General features: G+C 41.1%; 3 protein-coding genes and 1 long non-coding RNA gene across 8 annotated transcripts; 2 read left to right on the top strand and 2 right to left on the bottom strand.

Moving 5' to 3' along the window:
* Positions 1–14: 14 nt before the first annotated feature.
* On the top strand, positions 15–4,777 carry LOC120444509 (aspartate--tRNA ligase, mitochondrial). 2 transcript variants are annotated; one of them, XM_039624227.1, is made up of 8 exons: positions 15–174; positions 422–572; positions 649–811; positions 980–1,480; positions 1,546–1,724; positions 1,786–1,875; positions 1,932–3,389; positions 3,453–4,777. In XM_039624227.1, exons 3-8 carry the CDS (start codon positions 652–654, stop codon positions 4,317–4,319), a joined length of 3,255 nt encoding a protein of 1,084 aa, XP_039480161.1. In that variant the 5' UTR covers positions 15–174; positions 422–572; positions 649–651; the 3' UTR covers positions 4,320–4,777. The 2 variants fall into 2 exon arrangements, with proteins under 2 accessions (XP_039480161.1, XP_039480160.1); XM_039624226.1 differs by lacking the exon at positions 15–174 and having other exon boundaries at positions 390–572.
* Positions 4,778–5,039: 262 nt separating this feature from the next.
* On the bottom strand, positions 5,040–7,029 carry LOC120444512 (phospholipase A1 member A). The gene is made up of 4 exons (XM_039624230.1): positions 6,860–7,029; positions 6,433–6,804; positions 5,841–6,272; positions 5,040–5,781 (listed from the first exon to the last, which is right to left on the bottom strand). The coding sequence occupies exons 1-4, from the start codon at positions 6,894–6,896 to the stop codon at positions 5,171–5,173; spliced, it is 1,452 nt and encodes a 483-aa protein (XP_039480164.1). The 5' UTR covers positions 6,897–7,029; the 3' UTR covers positions 5,040–5,170.
* Positions 7,030–7,059: 30 nt separating this feature from the next.
* LOC120444513 lies at positions 7,060–13,686 on the top strand. Of its 3 annotated transcripts, XR_005615674.1 has the most exons (4): positions 7,064–7,078; positions 7,452–7,620; positions 12,299–12,441; positions 13,391–13,686. It is a non-coding gene; the product is annotated as an uncharacterized LOC120444513 (long non-coding RNA). The 3 variants fall into 3 exon arrangements; XR_005615675.1 differs by lacking the exon at positions 7,452–7,620 and having other exon boundaries at positions 7,060–7,078; XR_005615673.1 differs by lacking the exons at positions 7,064–7,078; positions 7,452–7,620 and adding an exon at positions 11,630–11,759.
* On the bottom strand, positions 7,631–10,245 carry LOC120444511. 2 transcript variants are annotated; one of them, XM_039624229.1, is made up of 2 exons: positions 9,139–10,245; positions 7,631–9,018 (listed from the first exon to the last, which is right to left on the bottom strand). In XM_039624229.1, the coding sequence occupies exons 1-2, from the start codon at positions 10,183–10,185 to the stop codon at positions 8,221–8,223; spliced, it is 1,845 nt and encodes a 614-aa protein (XP_039480163.1). In that variant the 5' UTR covers positions 10,186–10,245; the 3' UTR covers positions 7,631–8,220. The 2 variants fall into 2 exon arrangements, with proteins under 2 accessions (XP_039480163.1, XP_039480162.1); XM_039624228.2 differs by having other exon boundaries at positions 7,631–10,245.
* Positions 13,687–16,118: the final 2,432 nt, after the last annotated feature.

Raw genomic sequence — 16,118 nt, 5'->3', positions numbered from 1 at the left:
TGTTTCTGCTGCACTATGGTCACACTTCATTGCTGCCCAAGCCAAAACAGTGACAGTTTTTTTTCCTATAACTCGAAAAAGAATTGTCGTCCACTTGTGGGCCTAATATTAGTAATATTGTCTGCTCTACATAATCGGCGCAACTGTGGCCCCACACTCGATACAGCTTTTGCGGTAAGATCTAATGATTCGCCAATTTCTTCGTCGGCTTTTCGCGACGCCCGGCACATAGACGCATACACATTCGCTGTTTGGCCAGTGTGTATATGTGTGCCTCTGTCTGATTAGTGCGCGCCAGTGTGTGTGTGCAGCTCGTGCTGGGTCTGAAAATTTTTCCTATATCGCCCCTTGCATGAGGCAATACTTAAATGTGAGAGGGAAACACATTCTGAAGGGCGACAAAAATGTTATTAATTTCCAGAACCCTTTGGAGAAGTCATCAGCGCCTCCAGCTGCAACAGCAACTCGTGCACAGTGCATCCAGTGGCGTCTTCTTGGCGGAAAGGCACATTCGGCATCGGAGCACCCCGGATTCGTTGGTCTCGGCGCAAGAACCGGCTGATTGCGGTCACGTAAGTGCTTGTGAATCAGGAACTAGCCATTAATGTTGTCCATGTTCAATCATTAATCCATTTTTTCGGCTTGCAGATCATGAGTGGCAGATATCGCGGAGGCGGTGGTGGCGGCGGACGATTTGGAGGCCGAGGTGGCGGTGGATATGCAGATAGTGGCGGCTACAATGACTTCGACAACTACCGCGGTGGCGGAGGACCAGGCTTTGGACCAGGTCCCGGGCCAAGTCCTTTTAACAGTAAGTAAATATATATCTCAGAAGTCGCTTACCTTTTTTATTAAAATTCCAAATTTAGTGTAATTTGCCCAACTGATTATAAATATACTTTAAAAATAATAGAGAATTAACAAATACACTTTTTGTCATTTATTTAAATGCATATACTTTTAACTCTTACATTTCAAGTGGGTGGTCCTAACATTTCTGGCAATGAGCTGATGCAGTTAATGAGTGCCATGGCCAGCAACTTCAACATGAATTCACAGCTCCCGCAGCCGATGCGCCAAAGTTGCGGCGAGTTGCGTAATCACCACTGCGGTTTATTTGTTGAGCTGTCCGGAAGGCTGATTAAGAAGCGGGTAAATCGGTTTGCGGAGCTGCGCGATCGCAACGGCGGCGCCTGCCAGCTTGTGGTTCTGGAAGACAAGCATCCGCGAGTGGCACGGCGCATGAACAACATGCCCGAAAACACAACTCTAACTATTGTGGGTTTGGTGATGCGTCGACCACACAATTCTTGCAATCAAACGATGCCAACGGGCGAGATCGAAGTGGAGGTGCAGGACATCCTTAACATTCATTTCCCGGCAAGCGGCACCAAGAGAGCTGGTGACAAGCGCACTTACAGCACAATGGTGCAGCAGCAGAGTAATCTTGGGATTACAAGCACCGAGTACAAGATTGCCAGTAAGTGGGAAAGTCATTTAAATTCTGGCAAACGGGGAAACTTGTATTCTTATTGTATTTTACAGAGAACGAGAATATATTGAAGTATTTTGAAAACCGCGATCTCACCTGCAACGATCTTAGGCGTGACGATGTGGGCAAGACAGTGACGTTAGTTGGTTGGATTCCATCTACCAAAAACAACAAATTCTTGCAGCTCAAAGATGGTTATGGCCAAACGCAATTAATGATCGAGGATCAGTCGGTAATGGAAAAAATGATATGATTGTTTCACCCAATTGTTTTAAAATAATATTTATCTACAGCTTAGCGACACATTTCTTTCAACTCCAGAGCAGACAGTTATCCAAATAGTGGGCAAAGTTCTGGGGAGACCAAAAGCGAATGTTAATTTGGTAAGAACTTATAAACTTCATCGATTGGTAAAATGAATCAATTAGATCCCCCTTAGAAATACGATACTGGTGAGGTGGAAGTCAGTGTGACAAGCGTAAAGGTCCTGAATCCAGACGATCCCTACGACGGTCCCATTAAGGCCAAAGAGAAGCAACAAAAGCTATCCATCGATGATCTTGAGGCTGAGGAGGCTGCTGCCGAAGCATCGGCCAATCTTTCTAGCAATAATGGAGAATCCAAGGAAGATGCTGCGGAAGCAGCTACCACTGCAAATCCCTCTGTAACTGCCGAGCAACGAGTGAAAGTGGCGGATACCAACAAGTTTGCCGACCGCACGCATAACTGCGGCGAACTAACCTCCAATGATATCAACGAAAAAGTCGTCATATGCGGCTGGTTGGAGTTCCAGCGGATGAACAAGTTCTTCATTCTTCGGGATGCTTATGGACAAACTCAGGTACTATTGTTACCAAAAACAGAGGGTCTCGAAGAATACGCAGACACGGGCGTGCCCATTGAGTCAATTGTGCGAGTTGAGGGTACAGTGATACCCCGTCCAGCGGCCACAATAAACCCTAAAATGCAAACTGGACATGTTGAGGTAGAAGCGGACAGAGTGGTTGTTCTCAATCCGGCAAAGAAAAACCTTCCGTTTGAGATCCGAAAGTTCAATCGAGCTGGCGAACGCTTGCGGCTTACACATCGGTATCTGGACCTGCGTTTTAATGATATGCAGCATAATCTTCGCCTCCGATCGGCTGTTATTATGAAAATGCGAGAGTATCTTGTCAACTATTTGGGTTTCGTAGAAGTCGAGACACCAACGCTCTTCAGACGAACGCCAGGCGGAGCTCAGGAGTTTGTAGTACCCACTCGCAAAGCGGGGCACTTTTACTCGCTCGTACAAAGTCCGCAGCAATTCAAGCAGATGCTGATGTCCGGTGGAATTGACAGATACTTCCAGGTGGCGCGTTGCTACAGGGATGAAGCAACGCGTCCAGATCGTCAGCCGGAGTTTACCCAACTGGATGTAGAGCTATCTTTTACCAGTAGGGATGATATCATGCAACTGATTGAGGAAACCCTCCGTTATTCGTGGCCCAAAGATTTCCCGCGTCTGCAAACACCGTTCCGTCGTATTACTTATGAGGAGGCAATGGAAAAGTACGGAAATGACAAGCCGGACACTAGATTTGGTTTCCTGTTAAACAACGTGTCCGAAATCATTGAAAAGAGTGATGATTTCAAAGAAAAATACGAGGATCTTGGTGCTTATGCCATTGTGGTACGAGCCAGTGAAGCCTTTTGGAATGGAGCTGCTCGAAAGCATTACGAAAGTCTAGGCAAGGAGTTCAAGGGTACGTTGTTCGTGCGCAAATTTGGACCGACAAAGGATGTACAGGAGAAACTGGGAAAGCTACTGGGAGAAGATGTGGCTACCGAGATTGCCGATAAGTTTGATCTTGAGGAGAATGATCTTCTTTTCTTGGGCATTGGACCAAAAGTGGAAACTGTAAGTAATTTTTTTGTTACTTAAGTAAGATTTATAATTAGTTTTGTCTTTATCCGCATATAGCGCGCAATGTTAGGTCGTATCCGACTGGACTATCAGGAGTTTCTTGTGGAGAATGACAAAGTTAAAAAGCCGAATGACTTCCGCTTCCTGTGGGTGATCGACTTTCCTTTGTTCGAGCGAAATCGTGAGACTAATCAGTTGGAGAGCGTTCACCACCCATTTACCCTGCCACATAGTGATGATCTGGATAACTTTGCCACTAGCTGCGAAAACCTGGAGAACATACGCTCCCAGGCTTACGATTTGGTGCTAAACGGCCAGGAAGTCGGAGGTGGTTCAATTCGCATCCATGATCGAGACATGCAGCACTTTATATTGGAACAGATTCTGAAAATCCCACATGACCATTTGTCGCACTTACTAAGCGCATTGGAGTCCGGATGCCCGCCTCATGGCGGCATAGCTTTGGGCTTGGATCGCTTGATTGCCATCCTATGCCGTGCGCGATCAATACGCGATGTGATTGCATTCCCCAAGTCACTTAATGGTCGTGATCCGCTTTCAAACGCACCAGTTCCCATTTCCGATGAGGAGATGAGGCTTTACCACCTTTCTGTGGTAGAGGAGGAAGAGGCCAGCACAAATAACACATCACACGAACAGGAGGACGACGATCCCGATCAAGAACGTGCTCCTCCATCCCCAATGTCGGCGACTAGCGAATCCGAGCAGCCACAAATGGACGTGGACATCAAGACAGAGCCAGAAGATCAAAAGGAGGATTTTGATCCCGAATCAGTGTCAGTGAAAACCCCAACCAAAGCGGCAGTAAAAGCTGTTTCCGAAGAACCCCCACCAACCGAGCCCGTTGCATCGGTGGCTGCTACGCCAACCAGAGCCAGAAGGACGGTTAAAAAGAAGGTCTAGGACGGGCGTTAATTAACTTTACGGATAACGAATTAGCATTTTACGTGTAAGCTACGTGGTCAGGACGGAGGATGGCAGCTGGCGGGTGCATTAGTCGGCCATTCAGATAACACGGCAGTCGGGTCGAGTTAAGTAACTAACGAATCCCATTTTATACACACAGTTGTATACCAAAAAGGTAAATATATGTACCCACCATGGATCTTTACAACGGACTTCAATACCAGAATATAGGAACTAGGGCAAAAACACTGTACTCTCACATCTTGATCCGGTTGTCCTCATTCTACAAATTATTATGGCAACAAATTTATTACAATTTACAAAATATACAAAACAGCTATTGTATTCGCAATTGTTTAATTATACAATGCTTGAATTACAGTTTTCATTTGTATCAAATTTTTTGCAGATATTAATTGTTGTAATAGAACAGATTAAAATGAAATTGAACTCAACAAAAATTCCGTACTTAAATTCACAAAAAATATACGTTCTGCATCACGGATGTTTAAGCTGTAAACATTCAAGACGGGGTGTACAGATATTTGTATCTTTTTCTGATTTTAAACCATAATGATTGTAGTTATATTGCATAATCTTCGTTTATGTTCAGTATAGTACGTTTTTCACCTATTTATTTAGCTGGATAACCAATAAAATTCATATAAAAGGATGCAATATTGATAAACATATTACTTTCCAGATTTTGTAAAAATATTAGGTTTTAAACATAATTTATTTTGTTCGAATGTATTTGAAAATATGAATATAAACTTAAGAGACTCTTATATATTAGTAAGGAATGGGGGCAAGTAAGGATTTTAAGTAGCTTAAAACATCGAATAGGGCTAGTCCACTGTGGGCACAGCAAAGATGTTATTCTCCATGAATCCATATGTAAGATTTCTTCTGTAATCCCACCAGCTATGTGTGGGACGTGCCTGCGTGCCTATCTGGCGGTCGTCCGGCTCAACAAACTCCACCGGGGTCTGCTCTTCCACAGAGTCACCGTCGCCATCGTTCTCTTTCTGTTCTGGACTGAAGCTCGTCCAATGCTCGTAGGGATCGTGCTCGCTGGGCCACATCTGAAGGTTGTTGAAGTTGGCTGCCAGTTTGCCAAACTGATCGATGTGATGCAGTAGGGGATCCACACCTTGGTTTGGAGGCGCCTTCAGTTCTTGGAGCGGAGTTCGCCACTGCGGTTGCTTTGCACCCAAAGTGGGCAGATCCGTCCACTTGCCCAGAGCAAATGGCGAACTGTCATTGGTGTCTATCATAAACATTCCCCTTGTAGTGGGCCGTATATTGTCGCCAGCTTCAAGCAAAAAATTCGTGGGAGGACACATTCCCAGGAGGTAGGATATGTAGCCACTGCAAGCCCATCCCCAAAAACCCTTGGGTGAGCGGATGGATTCGAGGAAGTACGCTGGAGCACGTTGGTGACTGCAGGCAAAGGAATCTGAGCATCAGAAACACGGATTAGAGCTCATAGTTATAAAATAGCGGGAAACGACATACTTATTTTCTGTCCGTTGCATCCCGGCTGCATGATTCCACCATTCATGTAAAAATCCGCATGGCCACATCTCTCCATTTTTCCCTGGACCAATGCATTTGTGTGTATGACATCCACATAGCTGGCATCACTGGGATCCAGTTTATCCGCCTTGCCGGAGGTGATGAAAAGAGGCATTGCTGGATCCAATCCCGTAATCCTTGGCAGCATGAACGAACTCAAATTCCTGGCTATGTAGTTGGGCACTTGAGCTCCGAGTGAGAAGCCTATCACATGGATATCCGTATTACCCGTCTCCACCAGGCGCTCTACCAACTGTGCTGTGCAGGTTCCAGCGTGTTTGGTGTTATGAACGGCACTTACGTAGCAGGGTCCTGGGGAGAGGATACTCCAGTCCACATATATGATATTGTAGTCCGCTTTGGCCAGGTATTCTAGAAAATAGTTCAATTCATTTATAAATGTGGCTTGTAAGCAGTTTTTGTGCATATGCTGATCTGAATTTGGTTTCATCTGGGATATCATCAAGGATCTTTGAATCCTATTAAGCGGGGTAAGGACTCTGCTGAACTCTACATCCCGATTTTTACTCACCTTCTCTCATCTGTTGCAGGGGATGTAAAAACATATCCGAGTTATAGCCGTGGATGATAATCTTAGTGGGATATCGAGGGTTAAAGTAGGAGTCAGTCAGGTTGGACTTCTCCAGGGACTCGTCTATGTGGAGGCACTGCCTGTCCATCGGATTGTGTCGCGTATAGATGTAATACTTGACATCCGGATCCGGACAACTTCGACCTATAGCCCACTTGCACGGACCGACGGTAATATCCCTATTCGAGGGTGTTGTTGGTGTAGAGGGTGTGGGATTAGTAGACCCCTCAGTGGTGCTCTCATCCTCATGTTGAATGGGAATAGGTTTTAGATTTAGGAATACTTTTCCGATAGTCTCCCGGTTGAAGCTGACTGAAGATGATCTTTGAGTAAATGAATAAAAGTATGATTCATTATAATTACCCACCTAGAACCAGCCAACCTATGACAAATCGCCAGTGCATTTTGTTATCTAGAAACTTGAACCACTTTATGCATCCACCTGTGGTTCCGATTGATTTCAAACACTAAACGAATTTCTTGGCCAGTTTCGTGAAGCGTCCGGTCTGAAAACGTTGGAGAAACTAAGAGCCGGCTGGTCGAGTCAAGCCGATTGTGGCCAAATTATAATGAAATATGCAAATGAGTGAGTACTTTTGATGGTGTGATTGAGTGTGGCAATAAAGTGAGAGTTGCGGGTGGAAAAGTGAAACCGACCTAAGAATTTTAGGTACACAAAAGAAGGTGTCATATGTAAGTTATTTCAAGCGTATTCTTAAAACTGTTGTGTAAATGGTTTTCTGAGATTTCCTGTTTAACGATCCAAACGCTTTTTCTTTCGTGAATTCAGAAATCCTCATGATTTGCTTATAATTTTTGAGAAAAACTCATAAATGCATTAACACAACACTTACTCACTCAACGATATGCACTCATAGATGAGATATACACTTACGTACGTGATTGCGATTTTAATAAGCAACGTTTACTGAATGAAAACTTTTTGTTATTATCATCAGCGATCTTGGATCACGTACTAAGGCGAATGCTCGCAGGTCTTTTAAATTTATAGGCATCATGTCTTACGAAGAATCATGAATTATTATTGACTCGGCCTTGTTCTAGAGATCCACATAGATAACCAGAGATACTTCCCGACCCGGGTCAATGAAAACAAACTAGAATAAGGTATGTAATTTCATTCAAGTGGGGAAATAACCAATATAATTATAAGTACATCAATTGGAGCTTTCTTTATGGCCGTATGGCAAGCGAGCGAGCAACAAGCAATAAATATTTGCAAAGATTTAGGCAGTCGCAAATATTCGGTTTTCTGCTCTGGAATTGTTTTTGATGCCTTTGCGGTTTATTACCGGTACGTGTGTCTAGAACGCCCACGATTTTCCACTCGGAACCGACTCTTAATATATAATATTGATGATATATATGTACATATGTGAAAGCCAATTTGCTGCTATATGGAATGTCAAACAAAATGCGTATAAATGGCTAGATGGAAAGACATATCCCGCCTGTGTCTTCAAATGACCGACATGTGGGCAATATTGTCAAATTTATTCAAATATGAATAGCTAATCTTCATGTGTAAGAACTATAATATTTGTGGGCGGTTGAGCTTTTTTAAAACCATATTTTAATAGACAATTGAGATAAAGAATGTTGATGGCAAGTATATTTTCAATGCCTTGGTGAATCTAAAATTAACATTATATTTTTTATTTCTAACATTTCTACATTTAAATGATTGAAATTTTAAAATTGAACACATCAAGTAAGTGGCTTTTCACACATGTTGATCATGCATCTGGATGGGGGATTCATGGCCTTTTCGGGACTGCACTTAAAGGCCTCCTGGAACTCAGGAAGATTCATGTAACCCCTATTCAACTGGGCAGCAAAAATCTCCGTTTGGCGGTTGCATAACTGCTGGGCCACTGCATAGAAGAGAACCCTTTGTGGATTCAATCCGAAGTAATCCAGCACAAAGTTCTCCGCAAAGGCGAACCTTTCACCTTGAAGCCAAAAGTGATAATCCCTGAGAGAATACTGAAAAGAGCGATAAAACTGGAAGATCTCTCCTATCTCGTGCGAACCAAGTGGCCTGTAAATAGGAGCCAATTTTGCATCGTAGTGTTGAAGTGACTGTCTTTCTAAACAATCCATGGCAGAATAGTGGCCGTCGGTATCCAAGAGAAGTCGGGATTCCCTCCAAAGTTCCAAGCCATGTGTGGCATAATAGTGATAAGTGGGGCGGTGCAAGGAAAGCAGCACGAAATGGAGAAAATGTCTCAAGAAATAGGCTGGCTGATTTACATCTTCCTCGTCCACATACGGCGATACAAAACTATGACGCAGTTGAGCCCGTCTGAGGATCAGGAGATTTCCATAAAAGGAGTTCTTTACGAATCCCAATCCTCCGTAGTTTTCGTTTAGTTCAGTTATGTTTAGATAGTTTTCTGCATAATTGTGGAGAATGCGTGCCACCTGAAGCTCCTTTTTCTCCATAGAAGCTGGCCACAGGTGTCCAAACCAATCTCTTCTGGACAATTTGGATCTCCTAAGTTTCTGAAAAAGAGTGGTATGAAGTTGAAAGGATGCCAGAGCGACTTCCCTGCTCAGATGGGGTCTCAAAACATGCCATTGCCAATATTCAGCGTGCACTAGTCTCTCGAACTCCTCAGATACCTTATAGCAATCCGGATATCGAAGCTGCTCCTTAGCTTGCCACGCCACATAGTTGTACACAATGCGAGGTTCCGTTTGCTTGAGTACTTCCCAGCCATGAGTGATCTTCTCGACATCTAGAAGAAACTTGCGCGCTCCTTCCAGCCGCTCCTCGGAGAAGTTAAGTGCGGCAAAATACTGCTGAATAAATTCCATTGTGTTTTCATCCAGGAGGAGCTGTTCTTGACCTGGTCTGGAGGCGGTGGTTTTGGCATTTCTGCTCAAACTTCTTGCAAGTGGGAGTTCTCCTCTTAGTCGGCGACACAGGACCCTCATCTCATGTGATATTATGCGGGGCACTTGATGATGTCGACCTTCCATGACATCAGATAAGCTTGATTGGAAATCCGCGATACTAGGACAGCGCAGCTCCTCCATGGGACTCACATAGATCGTATCCATGGCGAAATAGATATGAAGTAGGGTGGGCAAGCCATGGGCTAAAAGTTGAGCTGACAGAACTATCCAATTCAGCTGCCCATTAAGGCTCCTTCGCTCCCATTGGTGTTTGAGGAAAGGCCAGGAAGAGAGCACCTCTTTATGTCTGGCTAGGAATGGAATCTCCTCCAGCATGCGTTCCCAATGGGAAGTCGAACGAGTAGGGGTAAAAAAATTCCGTTCTCCCCTCTTTCGGCATTCCGCATACAGTTGAGAAATCAACCGTCCTGGTATAGTTTCGAAATTTCCAACCTCAGCCGTAAAGAAGTTCATTCTGTCTTGTTGGTTATACAAATAAGGTGGAAGGTAATCCTCTGGATTTTCCTCCTTCGTTTGATCGAAGTTTCCACAAGCATGTGCATAGAAGTCATCACACGGATCCATTGAGTCATTCTTAATTTTTACCAACTGTTGCAAGTTGCTTTTGTACAAATGGCTAAAAAACTGGCCCGATTCTATCTCCGAATCCACTTCCATTTCCACTTCCGTAACTGAACCCGCATGTTCTTCATCTTGAGACCTCACTATTTGAATAATAGCGAATAAAGCAAACTGAATCTTCCAGCGCATTTGGTGTATATTTAATTGCGATCCGCTCGTTTGTTTTGTTCCACGAAAACTGCGCAAAATCGTGCTCAGAATTCCTCCCTAATGTCTTGATAAGCCACGGAAGCTGCGAATTGAGCTCAATATTCTCGATTCTATCAAAGTTTCCAGTTCTCTTTGCGCTCTTTAATGGAGCTCGCCTTGAACTTAAAGAACTTTGCTTTCCGTTTTCTTTGCTTTCCGCAAAATCGTGCTCAGAATTCCTCCCTAATGCGAATTGAGCTATATATTCTTGATTCTATCAAAGTTCCCAGTTCCCCTTGCGCACTTTAATCGAGCTCGCCTTGACATTAAAGATCACTGCTTTCCGTTTTGCCCTACATCGCTTATTAATACAATTATGTCATAATGATTGAGATTTCCTTTTATACATGCCTGTAAATACGGTTTTAAACATTTAAAATATGTGAATTTCAAGTAGATATCACGGATATATATCTATTACTGTAGTGTGCTTGCAAAAATATTTGCAAACTTATCCCAAAAATTATCCGAATGTGCTTTACAAATATTGCGCATACGCAATGTGGCCGCAGCTGCTATAGCTCAACCTAAATACCTTATTCTATCAGGTCGATTTTTATTTTTTTTTTATTTCATTAACATTAGAGTTCATCTTCATGAAATTTCACTGACTTTTCATAATTATCTTGGTCATTATTTATATATGTATATTCTTGTTTCAAGACATTTTGTTTTTATGCCATTTGCGCATTGCATTTTTAAATTGACTTAATGACAAGTGTCAGCTTAGGGAAAGTATATGTTTTTTTAGAAAAGTCAAGGACCCGAAATGTGTGACAGTTGTTTATGAACATTTTGGCTGGTATTTATATGTCAACAGACGACATGATTGGAGGTTTGAAGGAGGTGTGTCAGCTAAAAAGGTATTAGATGGAAAGGATTTACGTATTCCCAGTTGAATTTTATTTATAAAGATATATTATTAACAACATAAACACTATGTGCTATTTCCAATTTAAACGATAAGAATTGTAGACCCCATGCCAAATTAAAACCTCAGGTTTTTAGTTCCTGTGCACTTGCGGAAATTCCAAAACGCTGTCAATATTTTTGAGAAAAATGTTCCGAAAAATGGAACAAGCCATATACTAGATGCCAAAATTATTTTTAATAAGCGTATTGTTATTGTTGGTGATTTGGCTTCAGATCCGGCCAACGGCTGCTCAGAAACTGTCAAAAGACGCGCAGCAAATTTATTTTATTTATTTTCGATGTTATTTCTACGCGACTTTCCAAAAAGTCTGCACTTTCTGCCCTGGCAGTGGCGTCTCATTTTGGCCAATGGGACAACATATTTTACTATATGTATATCCAAAAGCACGAATACACTCTCACCAATCTATATCCACTTGTCAGATCTGCTCTAAGTATGCATGAGTATTGATGCTTGCAGATCGCAAAGTATTTCATCTATATCCCAATTCGTGGACGGGCCAACGATTTTAGTTGAGCCAAAGGCTTTCAGCAGTTAATATCACAAAATTTCGTCTTTCCCCAGCGAACAAAAAATCAAGGTAAGCCCAGGAGACAAGTGAAGTGACCTGAGGACCCCAGTTAAATGACAAAAAAATTGTGGGAGTTCAAAAATTGATTTCAAGTGTGCCGTTTCGTAAATATTTCCGCACCCGAATTCTTTTCAATTTTTTTGTTGGAACCGGTCCAATCTATAAAACTGGAAATATTTTAATCCATATAGACATACGGTTCTTTGATTGCTATATCAGAAAATCAAAGAGCACAGAAACATAATGTAGATATAGCCAGGCGACGACGAAAGAAAAGAAAAATTTAATATTTTCCATATGGATTTGATATTTGTCGACTTTATATACAATTTTTTACTTATACCATTGAATTTTATTTGATTAGATTATTTTGAAAGAAAATCATATGTGGTGCGCGAAAATTTATTGCCGCCTCTTTTATGTTTTTATGAAGATAAACTTCTCACGCGCCAATAAAAAATATTTCATGTATAAGTAATCCGAAAATAGGGAAAAGCATCTAAACCTGTCATTCTTAACCTAATAATAAGTAAACATTTTATCCGCAGAAAACTCAATCAAGATGAGCGAAGCCCGTAACTTGTTCACCACCTTTGGCATCCTGGCCATCCTGCTTTTCTTCCTTTACCTCATCTATGCCGTATTGTAAAATGTTTCCGGCAAGTAGAAGGTCCTTAGGGCAGGACAGAAGGTAAGACAAAAGGCGTTCTAATTGATTTAATGATCTGCTATCGACCATCGAACCGTTTTAGTTTATAATACAAAAATATTTCAAAAATCAAACAATATTTTTGTAGTGAATGTAATATTGGTTTCAATGTACATTTCAATTACCCCAATTTTCCCATTGAATTTTATCGAGATAAATACACATCAATCACGAACCTTGAAATGGTAATTAAGGCCAAATGTGCCATAAACTCAATGGGGACTACGTGATAAATAAAGATTCTTTTAATATTTAAAAACGTTTTAGGGCAACAGATTGGCCAAATGTACAAGTTTTTCGGCCTAAAGTAAATAAATTTGTTAATCAAACACACAACTGGAGAAGAGAACATCTTCCCCAGCAAAAAAAAACCATGCCAACCAAAAATAAATAAACAAAACATTTTTCAAATGACAAGGTCCAGTCGGAAAAAGCAATTTGTCTAGGTGCAGTCCAGCAGATGAAAAATGTTCATAGACCACAGAAAATTGGCTAGAATCGCATGGAATTCAAATATACATATACATATGTACATATGTATATCTCTAATATGCAGATCGATCTACATACATCCATATGTAGATACACAGATCTAGAAAATATTTGTGCCGCGTCAAAAATATTACCAACAACTGGACTCACATACAACCAAATAGCCGGTGATACATACATAAAGAAAAACGAATTTTTTATATATCGTCTATATGGGTGGGTGGGTGCGTGCGCCCAGGCAATAGCCATAATTCCAAGCGCTGGCCAACTTTTTGTGGAGAAGTGGAATTCAGATCGGGAAATTCAGTTATTGCGCGCCTTTAGCTACGAACGGTTGGAAATCTCCTCAAGCTATTGACTAAATCCAGCCCCACAAGTGTGTGATATCGATCGATCGATCTAATTGATTGAATTATCTAATTCGATATTATCCCTATAGCCAGCAGCCAAATCAAAGCAATCAAAATGAATGAGGCCAAAAGTTTGTTCACCACCTTCCTCATCCTGGCCTTCCTGCTGTTCCTGCTCTACGCCTTCTACGAAGCCGCCTTCTAGGCCCACATCCCCAGTCACCCATGATCACCAGTACCACCACCCATCAAGGATAGCTTACATGTTGAATTTCAATTCCAAGCCGCCGGCCATGCCATCATCTTGTGGCCCGGTGGAGCTTCTAGGACCCTACGCGTTTAAGATGTTTAGCATTTAATGGATTTCTACTAGTAACCTAAGCCAGGTGAGCACCCATACCCCTGCCAATTAATTTAATTATTAAACACACACATCAAACCAATTATCGAAACACTCCCTCGACGCCCAAGAAAAACAAAAACCTTGAATACATTTTTTGGCAGCCATTTGGCCTTTTCGACCGTTTCTATTTTTTAACGACAAGATTTCGACATGGCCCACTAAACACCTTCCTGTCGTCACTTCCCCCCGTCATTTGGAAGCATTAAAAATCATTTTCACACGGCATTTTCCAAATGTCGCAACTTTGTGATTCAAAATTATTTTCGCTCAAATATGTTATATCCCTCCTAGTGCAGAAGCACAACAAATGTTCAAAGAGACATTTTTTTATGGCCTGAATTTATGATTGGCTAAGGTGGAAATTATAAATAATTTTCATTAAATGTTTTTGAATATTTCAGGCACTGCTGATAAATAAACTTGAACAAATATTCGAGTATAGAGCGCTATTTTCGAGAAAGTCCAATACTGCTTTTTTGCAATCCCTCCATGAATTGTTTCAAGGAACCAAAAATAAATCTTTAAGAAGCTTATGTTCTTCGAAACAAACAAATGCCAGCAGTTGTTTATGCCAATGTGGCCACTTTAACAAACCAAACACGAAAATAATACATTTTATCAATCGCAGCGACTTTGCGTCAGAAAAAATGATTCTTGATTCTTCTTTTGCAATCAATAAGTCGAACACTGTTATAAAATAAATGTTTCAAAAAAATTCTCTGTAAATGCACATTGCAGATGACGTCAATGCCACCAGTTGCCAAATTCGGAGGCTCGGCGATCAGGATGAGCACTTGGATGGGTAACCCCTGCCAAGTGGTAAGTACCAATTATTCCGATCCCCTGGGATGCGCTTCAATGAAATATTTTCTTCAATATTTATTCGTTTGTTTTTTCACAGTGCTCTGCCACATTTCTTCCATCTTTGAGGCGCTGCAGGATCGATAAATCTTGAGAACTTTGCTGCCGGCCTTGGCGTCATCTGCTCTAATCATAAACATAGTTTTGTGATCTTTTTTATTTTCGTTCGGCAATGGAATCTACTTAGTTTGCAATTCATAGACCATGATGTACAGTATAAGCAAATAAGGAACAACACCAGCAATCAATGCGAACCATCGATTATTGGTTATTTCATTGTTAAACAACCACGTTTATCGCACTCGTACTTAATAAGACATGCATAATGTATAACTGCATTTTACTCGACTTTTCTTAATTAACTTGTGAATAACATCCGCAAAAAACAGCAACAACAAACTGCAGGAATAAAAACACAAACACCAAACTATTTGTTACTTTTTCTTTAATTTTGTAAAATGTGGGGTTTTTACTTACTGTAATCAAAAATAAACTAAATGATATTTTAATTATGTATTTCGTATAAGTACATGTATTAAGATTGTGGGGCCCACTTAAAGAAAATATAATATTTCAGGCATACTTTTAGGCTTTTTCAAATCTTGAATCGGTAAAAACACCGCATTACCGTTTGCTGTGATTTTTCATAAATAACGTACATGAAAGAAACAAGAGGTAATAATTGTTTATAATAAAACGAAGCTTCAATTGGATTTATAAAATGTAAGAAAATGTATCGACATTTATTTAGAAAATATTTTTGAAATCAACTTCTTTTAAATGGGGTTAGGCCTTTTAACAACGTTTAATGTGAAAAACATTGATATTTAAGCATCCTACAAACAATTAACAAATAAAACTCAATTTATTTTACTAGGCACTATTAAATCTGCAATTGGAATGGTGTAATTTTTTTTTGCTTAGTCTTTGCTTCCAGCCAAAATATAATTTCGTGCAATTGTGGGCAGTTCTTCGATAGATCTTTAAAGTACTTATACTTCATTTGCATGTGGCATAATGCAAATTATGGCTTTTAACTACTGTGCAGAATTTAATAAAAGAAACAAAAGAAGAGGGAATGCAATAGTAGATTTCCTCGACTATCAGACACCCGTTACTAAGCTAGTAGGATTGCTAGAACGATTACAGTACACACTTGCAACTCTATTAATAAAACGAAAAAATGAACAAAACATTTTTCAATGTTTGGTCGTCAAAGTGTTGGAGAGAAGAAGGACTAACCTAGTAATCCTGATCAAGAATGCATATCCTTTTATCGGAAACGTTTTCTCTTACCTGTAACATACACTTCAACGCGTGTAGTATACCCTTTTACTCTACGAGTAACGGCAATACAAATTGTAAGACAAGCAAAAAGTGCAAGCAATGAAGCGGATACCCAGTCATTGTTGGTCTTCAGGCGGCTTCCGACTGCAGTTGGCCACTTTGTTATTTTGTCGGTCAGCAGTTTCGCGCGCTGGCCAACCGGTTTCACGGCTAAAACCGTCCAAAACCCAACCCCCTCCGCTCCTTGGCCAAATTGCAGCGCTTAT

This window comes from Drosophila santomea, chromosome 2R, assembly GCF_016746245.2.
Source record: "Drosophila santomea strain STO CAGO 1482 chromosome 2R, Prin_Dsan_1.1, whole genome shotgun sequence".
Lineage (NCBI taxonomy): Eukaryota > Metazoa > Arthropoda > Insecta > Diptera > Drosophilidae > Drosophila > Drosophila santomea.
This window is presented reverse-complemented; position numbering and strand designations above follow the sequence as displayed.